Source organism: Herpailurus yagouaroundi, unplaced genomic scaffold (assembly GCF_014898765.1).
Source record: "Herpailurus yagouaroundi ecotype Mexico unplaced genomic scaffold, PumYag 189, whole genome shotgun sequence".
Taxonomy (NCBI): Eukaryota; Metazoa; Chordata; class Mammalia; order Carnivora; family Felidae; genus Herpailurus; species Herpailurus yagouaroundi.
The window spans coordinates 2,372,863-2,389,088 of record NW_024412420.1 but is presented as its reverse complement, the minus strand read 5'-3'; the positions used below and the strand labels follow the sequence as shown (position 1 = coordinate 2,389,088).

The 16,226-nt window shown below is 42.9% G+C and overlaps 2 protein-coding genes across 17 annotated transcripts in view; one reads left to right on the top strand and one right to left on the bottom strand.

Annotated features, from left to right (window-relative positions):
- TUBD1 (tubulin delta 1) overlaps window positions 1–12,431 on the bottom strand; it is a 31,274-nt gene extending 18,843 nt beyond the window's left edge. Inside the window, exons 1-5 of one of the 5 annotated variants that reach the window (XM_040496946.1) lie at window positions 12,323–12,431; window positions 11,123–11,335; window positions 6,854–7,001; window positions 4,892–5,108; window positions 3,919–4,150 (exon numbers count right to left, since the gene is read on the bottom strand). In XM_040496946.1, the coding sequence (XP_040352880.1) occupies window positions 3,919–4,150; window positions 4,892–5,108; window positions 6,854–7,001; window positions 11,123–11,294 (769 nt within the window). In that variant the 5' untranslated portion in view covers window positions 11,295–11,335; window positions 12,323–12,431. The other 4 variants (XM_040496945.1, XM_040496944.1, XM_040496948.1 and 1 more) reach the window with 4 other exon arrangements.
- A 104-nt stretch (window positions 12,432–12,535) lies between these two features.
- Window positions 12,536–16,226, top strand: part of RPS6KB1 (ribosomal protein S6 kinase B1) — a 119,887-nt gene continuing 116,196 nt past the window's right edge. For 3 of the 12 annotated variants that reach the window (XM_040496930.1, XM_040496940.1, XM_040496943.1), the window contains exon 1: window positions 12,539–12,781. In XM_040496930.1, coding sequence (XP_040352864.1) covers window positions 12,641–12,781 — 141 coding nt within the window. In that variant the 5' untranslated portion in view covers window positions 12,539–12,640. Of the gene's footprint in view, window positions 12,782–13,288; window positions 13,388–16,226 lie in introns of those variants that run through there. The other 9 variants (XM_040496937.1, XM_040496936.1, XM_040496938.1 and 6 more) reach the window with 7 other exon arrangements.

Here is a 16,226-nt window from a genome sequence, read left to right as displayed (position 1 = left end):
GGGATGAGTGGGGGAGGGGCAGAGAGAGAGGGAGACACCGAATCTGAAGCAGGCTCCAGGCTCTGAGTTGTCAGTACAGAGCCGGACGCGGGGCTCGAACTCACAAACTGTGAAATCATGACCTGAGCCAAAGTCAGATGCTTAACCAACTGAGCCACCCAGGCCCCTGCATCTAAGATTTTAAAACTGAGTAACTGAGGGAGTGAGAAAGAAATGCGCTTCTGGGGGAAAGCTCTCTGTTTTAGACACATTATGTTTGGGATGTCCATGAAATGTGTACATATAAATGTCATACAGGAAAAGGCTACTGGTTATAGAAATCTGGAGCTTAGGGAATTGGTCAGAGTTGGAGATAAACCAGCAAGTTGGAGAATACAAATGGTGTTTAAAGCCATGGAACTAGGCCAGTTATCAGGGAGAGGGTCTAAGACCAGCATTTAGAGCTTGGGAAAAAGAAAAGGAGCCAAAGGAGGAGAAAAGAAGGGAATAAAAGGTGTAGTCAGTGAGATAAAAGGAAAATGAGAAGAGGGCTGTCACAAAAGACAAAAGATTTGGAAGACCAAAGATCAGCCATGCCAAATTCTACTGATGGAAATGAGGACAACAAAGTGTCCACTACATTTGGCAATGTGGACACACTTGTGACTTATAAAAAGCATTTTCAGAGACATGGTGGGGTAGAAACTAGATCAGAGGGGGTGAACATGATGAGATGAGGAGGAGCTAATGACAGCAAGGACACACACCCTTGCGTTGTTTTAAAGAATAACAGAGGAATGGGTGCAATCACTAGAGGTGATGTCAAGGGAGGATTTTTTCAGTGTAAGAGATGCCCAATAGTTGTAATGGCAATAATCCAGGAAAGAGGCATAAGTTTATGACAGGGGAGGACGAGAGATGAGTGAAGAATTAAGTCCCTGAGAAGGGAGAGGGAATGGGACCCAGAAATTAAGCGAGAGAGCTATCTTTGACAGGAGCAGGACACTTCTCCCACCGTGACACCAGGTGAAGTGCAAATTGTGAGGTGAAGTGCACAGTAAGGTTTGCACATAGTGGGGGAGTTTTTATTAATAACCATCTTTATTTTCTCAGTGCAGTTCAATGAGTTCAAACCACCACAATCTCTGCAGGGAATGACTAGACCAGCCTACAGACTCACCTCCAATCAGCTATCCACAGAAGTCCAGTGGATTTTTCAAAAGGAAAAGTGATTATGTCACCAACCTGCTTAAAATCTTTCAGCGGCTTCTCCCTATTCTTAGGGTAATGAGGAAGGCCTCTAAATGGCTTATGAGAATCTGCAAGGCCTACCCCTGCTCACCACTTTAGCCTTACCATTCTCTGTGCTACGGGGTCATGGGATTTCTATTTGATGTGCCAGGATTCCTTCTGCTGCAAGACCTCTGCCCATGCTGTTCCCTCCTCCTTCCCTTGGCTTAGTCATCTCCAAGTCCTTTACCAGCTTTTGGCTCAAGTGTTACTTTCTCAGGGCAGTCTTCCTTGTCCCTGCAGTCTAAGTCTGATTCCTTTGTGACACATTCTCTTGAAACTGGACTTCTTTCCTTCAGAGCACTTCAGAGTGCAGAGCACTTCAGAGACGCCTGGCTCAGTCGGTTAAGCATCCCACTCCTAACCTCAGTTTAGGTCATGCACGATTTCACAGTTGGTGAGTTCTTTAATTATACATTCTTGGTGTAATTTATTTGTTTAATGTCTTTCACATTTCACAGTGAACATAATGTCTGCATTGGCTTGCATTGGATCCCCAACATTTAGCATAGTGCCTGGCACACAGTAGGAAGTCAATAAATATTGGCTGAATGAACAGATGTGCAATACAGTAAGTACTGTAGAATGCACAGAAATTAACGAGACATGTCTCCAAGGAAGTTGCACATTAGTAGGACTACATAATATGCACATGACAGAATCCCTCTCTAAGGAAACACATGGTGTTAGTTATAGTGGTAGCATCTGGGAAAGGGTGGGAAGGACACTTACTTTTGATTGCGTATTGTTTTTCACTTGTTGAATAGGTGTGCTGTTTGTGTTACTTTTAAAGATAAACAAACACACTTAAAGAAATAATGGAAAAAAATATTAAGTGACATAAAAGAGATAGAGAATGCCTTAAAGTTCAGAAAAAGAGGGTTACTTTAGGTGAAGACCTCAGTATGAAAGCTTTACAGAAAAATTATCACTTGAATTGGGACACCGAAGGATGTATAAGGTTTTAATAGAGGTGAAGAAAGGAAGGAGGAAGCGATTTCTAAGGAGAAGGAACACTGAACAAAGGGACCTGGGCTGGAAAGCACCAGACTGAAGAGAGACAGTGCAGACAGGATGAAAAGTAGGTGGGGATCCATGTAGAGGAGACAGTAGGTAATGAAGCTAGAAAGTCAGGTTTCAGGGCATGATGTGGAGGCCAGGCAAAGGAATTCTGGCAAACCTGGCCATAGGATGAACACGAGGGAGTACAAGAATTAGATCTGCACACTGGGGAGGCTCTGTTGCAGTAAGCTTGCAAGATGGACTGCAGGGGGAGGAGGCAGGTACAGGAAGGAATGCAAGGTTAGGACCACCTTCAGATAGGAATGTTGATTAGATCTAAGCTCTGTTTTTATGCCAGAGAGAGAGAGAAAGAGAGAGAGAGAGAGAAGGAATAGAAAGAGGCTAGTTTGCTTTGTGTTCAGGGAGAGTATGCAGTATTAGTTGAGAGATACTGGCACCCTGAGTGAATGTCAGAGAGATAGGGAAGTAGGGGGAAGAATGCAGGCAGATGGTAGAGAAGGCACCAACAGGTCTGAACATACTGATGGGATATGAGGACAGTGGGAGAAATCCAGGTGATAGAAACTTAGGAAGAGGGAGCAGGGGAGAGAGGACAGGGGAAAAAAAAGATGGATCTATTCAGAACATTCTAAACTTGAAGAAGCCAGAAGGCAACTAAAAAAATTGGGATAGGCAACTATTTGGGAAAGACATTAGGACCGAGAAGGGTATAGACTATGGAGTTATTTGCATCTAGATGATTTGGATTGATATGGCACCACTTGATGAATAAGCTGAAAAAAGAATGGTGGGTTTCTTAATGGGGTGATGAAAATGATGGTTGTAGAACTTTGTGAATATGCTAAAAAATTGAATTGTAGGGACGCCTGGCTCAGCCGGTTAAGCATCCCACTCCTAACCTCAGTTTAGGTCATGCACGATTTCACAGTTGGTGAGTTCAAGCCCCACATTAGGCTCTATGCTGATGGCGTGGACCCTGCTTGAGATTCTCTTTCTCACTCTCTCTGCTCCTCCCCCACTTGTGCACTCGCTCTCTCTGTGTCTCTCAAAATAAATAAACTTTAATTTTTTTTAATGTGTATTTATTTTTTGAGAGAGAGAGAGAGAGAGAGAGAGAGCGTGAGCAGGGGAAGAGATGAGAGAAGGGGAGACACAGAATCCGAAGCAGGCTCCAGGCTCAGAGCTGATAGCACAGTGCCCAACATGGAGCTCAAACTCATGAACCGCGAGATCACGACCTCAGCCGAAGTTGGACACTCAACCAACTGAACCACTCAGGTGCCCCAAAATAAATAAACTTAAAAAAAATTGAATTGTACATTTTAAATGAGTGAATTATATGGTGTGTGAATTATATCTCAAAGTTGCTGTAAAAAAAAAAAAAGAAGAAGAAGAAGAAAAGGATCCTGAAGAATAGAACCAATGCGCATCTATCACTTCAGAAATTTAGTAACTTCTCAAAACTTCCAACTATCTAGTTGGAGAGCTAGGTAGTTCTTCAGGAAGGTTTTTGAGATGAGGGAGATCTGAGTGTATCCTCAGACAGACGGGACAAGCCAGGGACGAATAACTGAGGCTTTCAAAACGTAAGACTTTCATACAAGTTACATACAAGAGGACAAATACCTAATGGATTTCTTCTGTAGTGATATGAGCCTTCCATAGAATAAGTAGGTTGGAACACGCTTCCCAGCTGATGTGCAAGGACTTGGTTTATATCGGTAAAGGAGATTTGCTTGATGTTCATCAGTTTTGCACAGATCTTATGAACAGCATCATTTTCATGAACGAGGAGGGCATCTGAAGATCGGTACAAGTGAGAAAGAGTCAAAATGGAGTTGTAGTTCTGAACAATAACCTGGAGAGAAAAAGGTCAGAAATAAGAAAGGCAAAAGAAAAGAGCAATTACGAGGGTAGATTGTAAGGGCATTCTGCCTGGGTTCAAATCCCAGCTCTGTCACTTTTTAGCTATATGATCTTGAACAAGTTATATAATCTCTCCATGCTTCAGTTTTCTCATTTGTACAACAGGTGTAATAATTATATCAGCTCCTAGAGTTGTATGGATTAATGACAGAATGCAAGTAAAGCACTTAAAAGAGTGTCCTGTATATAGTAAGGGCTTAATAAACAGTGACTATTACTATCATACTTTCTTCCTACAGCGTTTCCTATAGTGACTTAACTCACCTCCATTTTAGAATTTCTCCTACTAGGCTGATCAACAAGAAACTAGCCTATATAGAAATTTCCTCTCAATGGAAAGAAAGGAAAATTCTTTGGAGGTTGGTAATGTCATGATGAACCCCCACATGTGGTCAAGGTCCCTCCTTTACATACTATATCCAGAGGGACTAACCCAGGAGTGGATTCCTAAGATGGTACTTTTGTGAACAATCCATTTAACTTTGCTTAAACCTTTCCAAATGAATGAGGTGTCCTTGTTTTAAAAATTCCAAAAAGTACCATATTGTATAATGAATGACTCCTGTTGTAGTAAATTAATATTTCCAAAGAAAGGGTAAAATCAATCTTTAACCTACACTTATTTCACTGCAAAGAACACAAAATATAAAATTTTCAATTAACATGTTCCTACCTCACCGGTTCCATAAGGCCATATAATCTGATTCATTTTCAAAGAGTTTGAGTAGTGATCTTGTAAATTCTGTGTAACGAAGGCTCCTAGACCTGATCCTGTGCCCCCAGCCATACTCATTATGATGAAAAAACCACTCAAACAGTCACATTTTTCCACTTCCTTCTGGATTAGGTTCATTATAGATTCTTCATGCCTGGGTCCATGAACAGAGTAACTACAACACAAAAGAAACAAACACAAACACCTTTCAGTTTAATCAGAAAGAGGCAATGCAGAGAGGAAGATATAGGATAGAGAAGGCTTTTTAAACCCATGGATGTGAACTAACTTTCATGAAAGGAACAGGGGCTCTGATCGACAAAATTTAAAATATACAAGTTAAAGGCGAATAGGATTGCGGGGAGAGTGAATTTACTGGGTACAGAAACTTATCTTTTACAGGTCATTCCTTTAGCTGAAGACTTCAATTACCAGATAGTTCTGCAAGTTTATGGTACAAAATAACATCCAACATTCATAATAATATTCCTAAAACAGTGGTTCTCAAACTTTGCTGCACATTTGAATCACCTAGGGAAGCTTTGAAAAGTTCCAACATCTGGGCTTTAGCCTAAACCAATTAAATCAAAATCTCTGGAAGTAAGAACCAGGCATTGGAATTTTCCAAAGAACCCCAGGACATACTACTGCTTTGCTGGGTTCTCTATTAGCTGGAATACCTGCCAGGTAAAGATACTGTTTTTTTTTTAAGTTTATTTATTTATTTTAAGAAACAGACAGAAAGAGATACAGCGTGTGTGTCCATGCATGCACACGTGAGGGAGGGGCAGAGAGAGGTAGAGAGACAATTCCAAGCAGGCTCCATGCTGTCAGCACAGAGCCTGATGCAGGGCTTGATCTCACGAATCGTGAGACCATGACCTGAGCTGAAATCAAGAGTCAGATGTTTAACTGAGTGACGTGGGCACCCCAAAATATTTTTTAATGAGAAGTTAGTTGGCAGAACAACATGAAAAAGTAGAAAACCTTGCTGGCAAGAGATCCCTGGTTTCATCATTACCTGGACCTGAAGCACAGACATACATGAGACAGAATAAAGAGTTTCTTCTGGATGAAGTCACACTCTACATTAAAAAAAACTTTTTTTTAAGTTTATTTATTTTTGAGAGAGAGAGACAGAGTACAAGCAGAAGAGGAGGAGAGAGAGAGAGAGAGAGAGAGAGAGAGAGAGATACACAGAATCAGAAGCAGGATCCAGGTTCTGAGCTGTCAGCACAGAGCCTGATGCGGGGCTCAAACCCACGAACTGTGAGATCATGACCTGAGCCGAAGTCGGATGCTTATCCAACTGAGCCACCCAGGCATCCCTACACTCTACATTTTAAAACAGCCATTTTAAAAAAAAAATTTTTTTTTCATGTTTATTTATTTTTGAGACAGAGAGAGACAGAGCATGAATGGGGGAGGGCCAGAGAGAGAGGGAGACACAGAATCTGAAACAGGCTCCAGGCTCTGAGCTGTCAGCACAGAGCCCGACGCGGGGCTCGAACTTACAGACCGCGAGATCATGACCTGAGCTGAAGTCGGATGCTTAACCGACTGAGCCACCCAGGTGCCCCTAAAACAGCCATTTAAAACAAAATTTTTTAACATTTATTCATTAAATGTTAGCAGAGCGTGAACAGGGGAGGGGCAACAGATGGAGGGAGACACAGAATCTGAAGCAGGCTCTAGGCTCATAGGTATCAGCACAGAGCCCAACGTGGGCCTCGAACCTATGAACCTACGAACTGTGAGATCATGACCCGAGCCGAAGTTGGATGCTCAACCACTGAGCCACCCAGGTGCCCCTAAAACAGCAATTTCAAGATTATGTGCTTGGTATATTAACTGTACAGCTATAACTAAGCTGTCCAGGTAGCTATACCTAAACTGGAAAACATGAGGAGTTACTCTTACCCGTATGCCCAGTTGTTTCCAGAACCTTGTTTCTGACAGAAGCACGAATGCTGGCCATATTTCCATCGGCCAGACTGGGCAGCCTTTGATAGTGTTTGATTGATAACTTTAGGTTCCATATCAACAAGTACAGCCCGGGCAATGGGAACTAGAGAGAGAAGAAAAACCAAAAGAAAAATATTTCATAAGTCTTATTTGGGTTCTCGCAGAGAACAAATTTCTAGGTCCAAAAAAAGAAAAAAAAAAATCTAAAGGTTGAGGATAGAAAGATCTGTCACACTGCTTAGAAACTGAAGTGGGCAGCAGCAGGTATATGCAGACGGATAATAGTACTCAGCATTCTTTTTTCTTTTATTTTTATTAAAATTTTTTTTTAATGTTTTGTTTTATATTTGAGAGAGAGAGAGAGAGACAAAGACAGAGAATGAGGAGGGGAGGGGCAGAGAGAGAGGGAGACACAGAATCCAAAGCCGGCTCCAGGGCCTGTGAGCACAGAGCCCAGTGCGGGGCTTGAACTCATGAACCGCAAGATCATGACCTGGGATGAAGTCGGACGGTTAGCCAACTGAGCCACCCAGGCATCCCTTTATGTTTATTTTTTATTCTTGAGACAGAGACAGAGACAGAGCATGAGTGGGGGAGGGACAGAGAGAGAGACAGAGAGGGAGACATAGAATCTGAAGCTGGCTTCAAGGCTCTGAGCTGTCAGCACAGAACCTGACGCAGGGCTTGAACTCAGGAACTGTGAGATCATGACCTGAGCCGAAGTTGGATGCTTAACCAACTGAGCCACCCAGCCACCCCATTTTTAATTTTTTTTTAATGTTTACTTGTTTTTGAGAGAGAGAGAGAGAGAGAGAGAGACAGAGCATGAGAGAGAGGGAGACACAGAATCCGAAGCAGACTCCAGGCTCTGAGCTATCAGTACAGAGCCCAACATGGGGCTCAAATCCACAACCATGAGATCATGACCTGAGCTGAAGTCGGTCTCGTAACCGACTGAGCCACCCAGGCACCTCATAATGCTAGCATTCTGCTAAGCAGGATGAATCAGTGTGGGCTAAAATGATCACTGGGTCAGGTCTACAAACATCTGTTGAGAGCTTACAATGTGCCATGTACTGTGCTGGTAACACAGAGATGAAGACAACATCAATCTGGCCCTAGAAGGACTAGTGAGAGAGATAAAACTCAATCACAGCATGACATGATAATGACTCATGACGAATCCACACTAAGAGTAGCACATTCAGAGATATAAAATACCATGGGCACAATAAGCAGCTCAGGATTGTTGAAGCACAAGATGGAGGAAGGGGTGGAGGAAGTAATGGATGGAGATGGAAAGTAGGCAGGCTCAGATCTTGGAAGTCCTGGTATGCAGTGCTAAAAACATTGAAATTTATCTTTTTTTTTTTAATTTTTTTAATGTTTATTTTTGAGACAGAGAGAGAAAGAAAGAGAGAGAGAGAGAGAGGCAGGGGGAGGGGCAGAGAGAGAGGGAGACACAGAATCCAAGCAGGCTCCATGCTCTGAGCTGTCAGCACAGAGCCTGATGCAGGGCTCAGACTCACGAACTGTGAGATCATGACCTGAGCCAAAGTCAGATGCTTAACCAACTGAGCCACCCAGGCCCCCAACTTGAAATTTATTTTTAAGGTAATGGGAAACTGCTGAAAATGTTCAAGCAGATGAGGAATAGTCGGATGACTTTTTATTCTATTTTTATTTATTAAAAAATTTTTTTTAATGTTTAATGAGAGAGAGAAAGAGAGAGAGAGAGAGAGAGAGCGCGCGCACAAGCAGGGGAGGGGCAGAGAGAGGGAGACACAGAATCTGAAACAGGCTCCAGGCTCTGAGCTGTCAGCACAGAGCCCGACGCAGGGCTTGAACCCAAAAGCTGTGAGATCATGACCTGAGTTGAAGTCAAACACTCAACCGACTGAGCCATCCAGGTGCCCCTATTTTTATTTATTTTTTATTTTTATTTATTAAAAAAAATTTTTTTAATGTTTACTTATTTTTGACAGAGAGAAAGACAGAGCATGAGCAGGGGAGGGGCAGAGAGAGAGGGAGACACAGAATCTGAAGCAGGCTCCAGGCTCTGAGCTGTCAGCACACAGCTCGACGCGGGGCTTGAACTCACAGACTGCGAGATCATGACCTAAGCTGAAGTCGGATGCTCAACTGAATGAGCCACCGGGTGCCCCTTTTATTTATTTTTTAAGTAATCTCTACACCCAATGTGGAGCTTGACCTCATAACCCTGAGATCAAGAGTCACATGCTATACCAACTGAGCCAGCCAGTTGTCCTGTCAGGTGATTGGCTTTTTTTTTAATGTTTGCTTATTTTTGAGACAGAGAGAGAGAGAGAGAGAGAGAGAGGAGTGGGGGAGGGGGAGAGAGAGAGAGAGGGGAGACAGAGGATCCAAAGTGGGCTCTGTACTGACAGCAGAGAACCCAATGTGGGGCTAGAACTCACAAACTGTGAGATCATGACCTGAGCTGAAGTCAGATGTTGAACAGGCTGAGCCACCTGGGCGCCCCTTGTCAGATGACTTTTTAAATACAGTAGTGTGGGGGCGCCGAGGGGGGTCAGTCAATTGAGTGTCCAACTCTTGATTTAAGCTCAGGGCATGATCCCAAGGTCATGGGATTGAGTCCTGTATCAGGCTCCGTGCTGAGCGTGCTTAAGATTCTCTCTCTAGGGGCATCTGGGTAGCTCAGTCAGTTAAGCATCTGAACTTGGCTAAGGTCATGACCTCGGTTCATGAGTTCAAGCCCTGCATCAGGCTCTGTGCTGACAGCTCAGAGCCTGGAGCCTGCTTCAGATTTTGTGTCTCCTTTACTCTCTGCCCCTCCCCTGCTTGTGCTCGGTCTCTCTATCTCTCAAAAATAAACAAATATTTAAAAAATGATTCTCTCTCTTGGTCTGCCCCTCTCCTCCACTCACACTCTCTCTAAAATAACAAATAAATACAGCAGTCTGGAGAATAGATATGATAGACACAAAAGTGAAGGCAGGGAAACTAGAAGGAATGTCTTGAAACAGTTCAGGTGACAGTCCAGGTGAGAGAGGACAAGAGCCAGAACTAAGCCAATGACAGTGAAGATGGAAAGGGGAGAAGAGATATATGTAGGAGGTAAATTAAGCAGATGGTTATGTTTGATAGTATGTGGGCAATCAGAGCCCAAGTTCTAAAGGAAAGATAACAAACACCCTAGCATATGGAGATGCTCAGTTTGAGGTACACAGGGGGATGCAGGTGGAGATGTCCACTAATCAGTCTGCAGCTTAAAAGAGAGGCTAGATGGGGCACCTGGGTGGCTTAGTTGGTTGAGTGTTCAACTTCAGCTCAGGTCATGATCTCATAGCTTGTGGGTTTGAGCCCCACGTTGGGCTCTGTACCGACAGCTCAGAGCCTGGAGTCTGCTTCAGATTCTGTGTCTCCCTCTCTCTCTGCCCCTAACCCACTCGTATTCTGTCTCTGTCTCTCTCAAAAATAAATAAACATTAAAAAAAATTTTAAAGCAAAAAAAAGAGAGGCTAGGCTAGATTTGAGAGTCACTAGTGTCAAAGAAGTAGCAAATTACAACAGTAACTGAAATGGCCCAGAGAGAGCTATGTAAGTGAGGACAGAGGAAAGGGAGCCAGAGATGCAACCACTGGAGAAAAAAAAAGTTCAGAGACTAAGGAGAAGGAGTTTCAAGAAGAGAATTTTATAGTTAATGGAATAAAATCCAGGAGAAAAGTTAAGTGAATTAAGAAAAGAAAAACAGTCACTGGATCTAGTGATTAGGAGATTGAGAAGGTAAAGACATAAGAAGGAAAAAAACTGGGGCGTCTGGCTGGCTCAGTCGGTAGAGCATGTGATGCTTGATCTTGGAGTTGTGAGTTCCAGCCCCATGTTGGGGGTAGAGTTTATTGAAAAAAAATGTTTTTTCATTCCAAATGAAATTCCAAATTCTCTGTACTTTCTGTACCACCCCACAGTGCCCACACCCAAAAGGGAATAAATCTTGAAAAAAGAAAAAAAGCTATAGTCATAAGTTGTTTGGTTGGTTGTAGATTGGTGAGATCTGAGCATGCTCATGTGCTGAGGGAAGATGCCACTGGAGAGGCAAAGGTTGTTAACACAGACACAAAGTGCTGACAGCAAAGTCATGAAAAGAGATGGGATTCAGATACCACATGGAGGACTTGGCCTTGAAGAGGTTGGTTATGTCAGAGAAAAGGAGAGGACAATGGATAGACTGACCACACATACCTCCATTTTCCTCTTCACTGAAGAATCTTTCTTTGCAAGATGCTTGATACACCTCATTCTCTCTTTTAGAGCAGAGTCCCTGGGGACAGTGTGAGTCACTATATAGAGCATCAAATACTTCAAAACCAATTTGATTGCCACACTGACCAAGTTGCACTGTTACTATTGACATGCTGAGATGCAAACTAGGCCTCCTTCAAAAAAGTGAGCAACCTGCAATAGAAAAATATAGGCTTTGAGAACCACTACATTACTAATAAATAAGGAATGTCATATGTATTAATACACATCAATAAAAGTATAATTTTAAAATGCCATGTATATGGTGTTATAGATGAAACAGCTTAATCATTCAAGGAAGTTGTTCTCTTTCTACACACAGTTTTGGGATTTGGAATTTACTGTACCCAAATGCATTCAGACAGCTCAATAGTTTCTGAAATCTGATTTGTATTCACTATTTCCCTAAGCATGCATTTAAAACAAAACAAAATAAAACGAATGCTAGTTGAAGGAATTCCTAGTATATACTTCACACTACAGGAACACACAGAATGCAGAAGTTAGCTCAACAATTGTACATTTAATTAACATTAATTTTCTCTCTTCTACATAATGACTTTCTTTCTCTACCAATCACCTTCTGGCCTGGTAATGACAATAACACTTAGAAGAGTTTAGCTCGGGTAGACAGCAAGGAATACTAAGCTTGGAAAGACAGAACCAGAGGAAATAAGGGAATAAGTCTTCTCTATTTTTAACACTGAAAAGACAATTTTTGGTAAAGACCTCACACCAGGTCTGTGCAGCACTAGAACGAACAGTGGCTTTCTAGCCAAACTGTACTTGTAAATTTTCAAATAACCCTGCAAACTAGGTATCATTATTCTCATTTTACAGATAAGGAAACCGAGGCTTTGAAAAGTTATGTGATTTTCGCAAGGCCACTGAACTAGAATAGCAAACCAAGGCTCTCCCTTTCCCCACTAGCTCCAGGAGTTCCCCATAAACCCCACTCACTGACAGACCCAGAACCAGCCGTTTTGGTCCTGTTCAAACTTCAGAGGGCCAATCCCGTCATTATGCGCATGCTCCCTTTCAATACCAAAAAAAGCTACGGAGAACGAATGCGCATGTTCATAAACCAAGAGTTTTGTTGTAGGTTCCTCCCCCCTCCCCCGGTATTCAGAGGTTAATTACGCATGTTCAATTTCAATTTATCAACTTCAGACATGGTACGCATGCTCCTTGTCCATCAAAGGCTTTAGCACACAATGCGCATGGCCTAGCTACCATAAGAGGCTTCGGCTGGGGTTCTGCGCATGCTTCTGCCAGTACCTTGCTCCAGGCGAAAGCTCTACGCATGTTCGTTGCCCACAGTTCGGCTTCATAGAACTCTGTACGCATGCTCTAGAGCTGAACTTGAGGAGCCAGTCTAGGGCCTAAGCGCAGACGCACTAAGCCCAAGCAGCCGGTGATGGCGGCAGCAGCGGCGGTGGTTGCGGCGGGTCCGGGCCCATGAGGCGACGACGGAGGCGGGACGGCTTTTACCCAGCGCCGGACTTCCGAGACAGGGAAGCTGAGGACATGGCAGGAGTGTTTGACATAGACCTGGACCAGCCAGAGGACGCGGGCTCTGAGGATGAGCTGGAGGAGGGGGTGAGGCCCGGGGTCCCGGGGGGCCCGAGGTGACAGGGCCAGGGCGGCGGCGCGGGCCCTGGAAGCCTGGCGCTTCCGAGAGCGCGGAGACCCGAGGGGGCGCGAGTAGTCTCTTGGAGGAGCACAGGCGCCGCGCTGTACGAGACAGGGGAGCGGGCGGGGTGGATCTGGTCCTAGGTGTGAGGCCGTTCCAGGACTCGCAGGTGCAGGTCGCGCCCATAGCTCCTAATCAGCGCAGCCCGGAGCAGTCTGTTTCTGGAGTGAACGAAAAGGGCGCGTGGTCAATTCCTTGAGCTGTTGAACTTGAATGTGGCGGGGCGCGAGTGGTGTAAGCGCATGTTGGGGGGAAGGGGTGTTCGCTTACTGGGTGTCCCGTAAGTGCAGGTGAAGTGCGGAAGGGTTTTCCTTCGACTGTAAATTTCAAGTATTAAAATCTTGAGACCTCCCACAACCACCTCTCTTCTCGGCCTGTCGCTCTCTCCTAGGAAGCGCTCAGCTGTTAGAAGTGACAGCTGAAAACTTCTGTCGGGAGTAGCGCTGCCGCTGCTGTTACAGCCACCAGGAGTTTTATTTCGGGAGCAAGGGGGCTCTGCTGCATCTTCCAGGGTTTGTCTGTTTGCTTTTTTTTTTTTAACCCCCCCACCCCCATTTCCGTGTGACTTTTTTTTTTTTTTTAAAGCATCTCTAACGACACACGGCATTTGTAACTTTTACCCTAGTTGAAGATGTCTACATTTTTTCAGAATACTTCGTGTAATTTTGGGGTGGAAAAAACCCAGCGTTGACAGCTGTGATTTGGTTTGCCAAAAATAAATTGCTTGAACTGAGACTTGTGAATGGTGGTGTGAGGGCTTTTCTTGCTGTAATTTAGGGTACTAAATTTAGAATTTTCCTAATGCATAGCTTGCTTTTACCTTTGCTGTCTTAATAGTTTGTTTGTTTGTTTGTTTTTAAGTTTATTTTGAGAGAGAGAATCCCAAGCAGGCTCCACACTGTCAGCTTGGAGCTGGACAGGGGGCTCAAACTCAAATGGCTAGATCATGACCTGAGCTGAAATCAAGAATCTGGTTACTTAACTGACGGAGCCACCCAGGCACCCTATTAGTTTGTTATTCTTTGTGTAATGTCATTCTTTTTTTCAAGATAAATTTATTGAAAGATCACAAATTGTACTTGATGTTCAAAAATACTGTTGTCATGCTAAATCACTTATTCTGGGCAAATGATCATCAGTGATAACCTCATGATAATTTAAATTCTAAATCCCACTGTCTATATCAGTACATGAGTTAACCACTGGTGTCAGATGTTTGCTCTAACTATATAAGTGGCTTCCCTATTTTTCACCTGATTTTCCTCTTCTGGAAAGTAAGTTGTACCTTACTGGTTGCCAAAAACATTGGGATGTTATACATAAACAATTTTGAACATCTTAAGAAACTAAGTGGGCTAAAATATATTGTTCTTTTCATAATCAAATGAGTCTAAATAAAAATCACACAGTTTATAAGGTGGGTATTGAAAGTTGTCCTTTTTAATACATTTGCCTATGGAGTTACAGTTAGCTTTTTTTTTTAATTTTTAAAAAATGTTTTATTTATTTTTGAGACAGAGACAGAGCATGAGCATGGAAGGGGCAGAGAGAGAGGGAGACACAGAATCCGAAGCAGGCTCCAGGCTCTGAGCTGTCAGCACAGAGCCCAGTGTGGGACTCGAACCTACGAACCATGAGATCATGACCTGAGCCGAAGTTGGATGCTTAACCAGTTGACCCACCCAGGCGCCCCCCCCCCCCTTTTTTTAATGTTTATTTTTGAGAGAGAGAGAGAGCTTGTGGGAACATGAGCATGAGCCGGGGAGGGGCAGAGAGAGAGGGAGACACAATCCAAAGCAGGCTCCAGGCTCTGACCTGTCAGTGCAGAGCCTGACACGGGGCTCAAATCCACAAACTGTGAGATCGTGACCTGAGCCAAAGTGGGACACTTAACTGACTGAACCATCCAGGTGCCCCCAAGTTTACAAATTCTGAAAAATGAAAGAAGTTTAGATTCTTAGAAAATCTGGCCATTTGTGAATTTACTACCTTTAGTACACAAACTTTTAAAACATTGGTTCGTAACACAGTAGCCTCACTTCTTCATTTCATAGTAAGGAAACAGGCATAAACTAGAGAGGTGGTTACACAAGGCCACATTGGTAACTACTGGTAGTATCTTCTGACTCCTTTCAGCTTGCAAGCTTCATTGCATGGCTTCATTGCATTTACTAGTCTTTTTCATAATGTACCTCTTTGCAGTGTGTCAGAAGTTAATTCACATCCCTCCAGGCCTTGTCACTGACTGTGTGACCTAGAATAAATTGCTTAACCTCTCTGACACTTTTTTTCTGTAAAATGAGGATTATGTGAGATCAAGTATATAAACTACTGTCCTCTTAAAATATTCTGGCATATTAAGCAGTTAGGTGGTTCATGGATATATAGCTTGTCAGTGTTACTCGTTGCCAAGGAACCAAACATTGAAGTTTATCCTCATCTATGCTTAGAGACTTAATAAATGCAGTTATACTAGAGGTGCATTTTTGAAATTGTAGTATTTTTTTTAATTATTGGTCCTATTTAGACATGTATGCCTTTTTAGATGTATTACAGTGAATTTGTATTAGGAAACCTATGTATTTACACAGTGTAGTTAATTTCTTCAGTGTGTAAAGGATGAGGCGAGTAAATGAATGCATTTATGGATAAAGCTGAATATCCGTTACCTAACTAGAAAAAGACTCTGAATACCTCAAAGGACTATGTTAAAAAGCAGTGGGTGAGAGGGTTTTTTGGGAGGAGGATAGGTGGATTTGGGTCTTTTTTGTTTGTCTGTTTTTCACTGGTGATGGTATAATTTGGAGAGAGTGAGTTGAAACTAAGGGAAAGTTTTCCTCTAGAGATTTTCATTAGGTTATGAAAATGTTGGAAACCTGTTTTCTGTGGAGACACAAAGTTAAAAGAGTAATAGAAAAGTCTAATCCTTAACTTTTACTCTACTCATTCAAAATTTGAAGTAGTCACAGAGACTGCATGAGTTTCAGGTTGGGATATCAGATTTTTAGTGAGCAAAAAATTTTTAGTGCTTTGAGAACAAACTGCTATTGCAAATATTTGCAGCTATGAAAAATTACAGAATAATATCTCATCAGTTCTTATCTTGCATTGTAATAGGTTCTATAAAGCATTTTTATTTTTCTAAATTTTTTCATGTTTATTTATTTTGAGAGAGAGTGCACACTTGCATGCATATGATTTTGGGAAGAGCAGAAGGAGAGGGAGAGAGAGAAACCCAAGCAGGTCCTGCACTGACACTGTGGAGCCTGACACAGGGCTCGATCTCAGGAAACATGAGATCATGACCTGACCCAAGATCAAGAGTTGGACACTTAACTGACCGAGCCACCC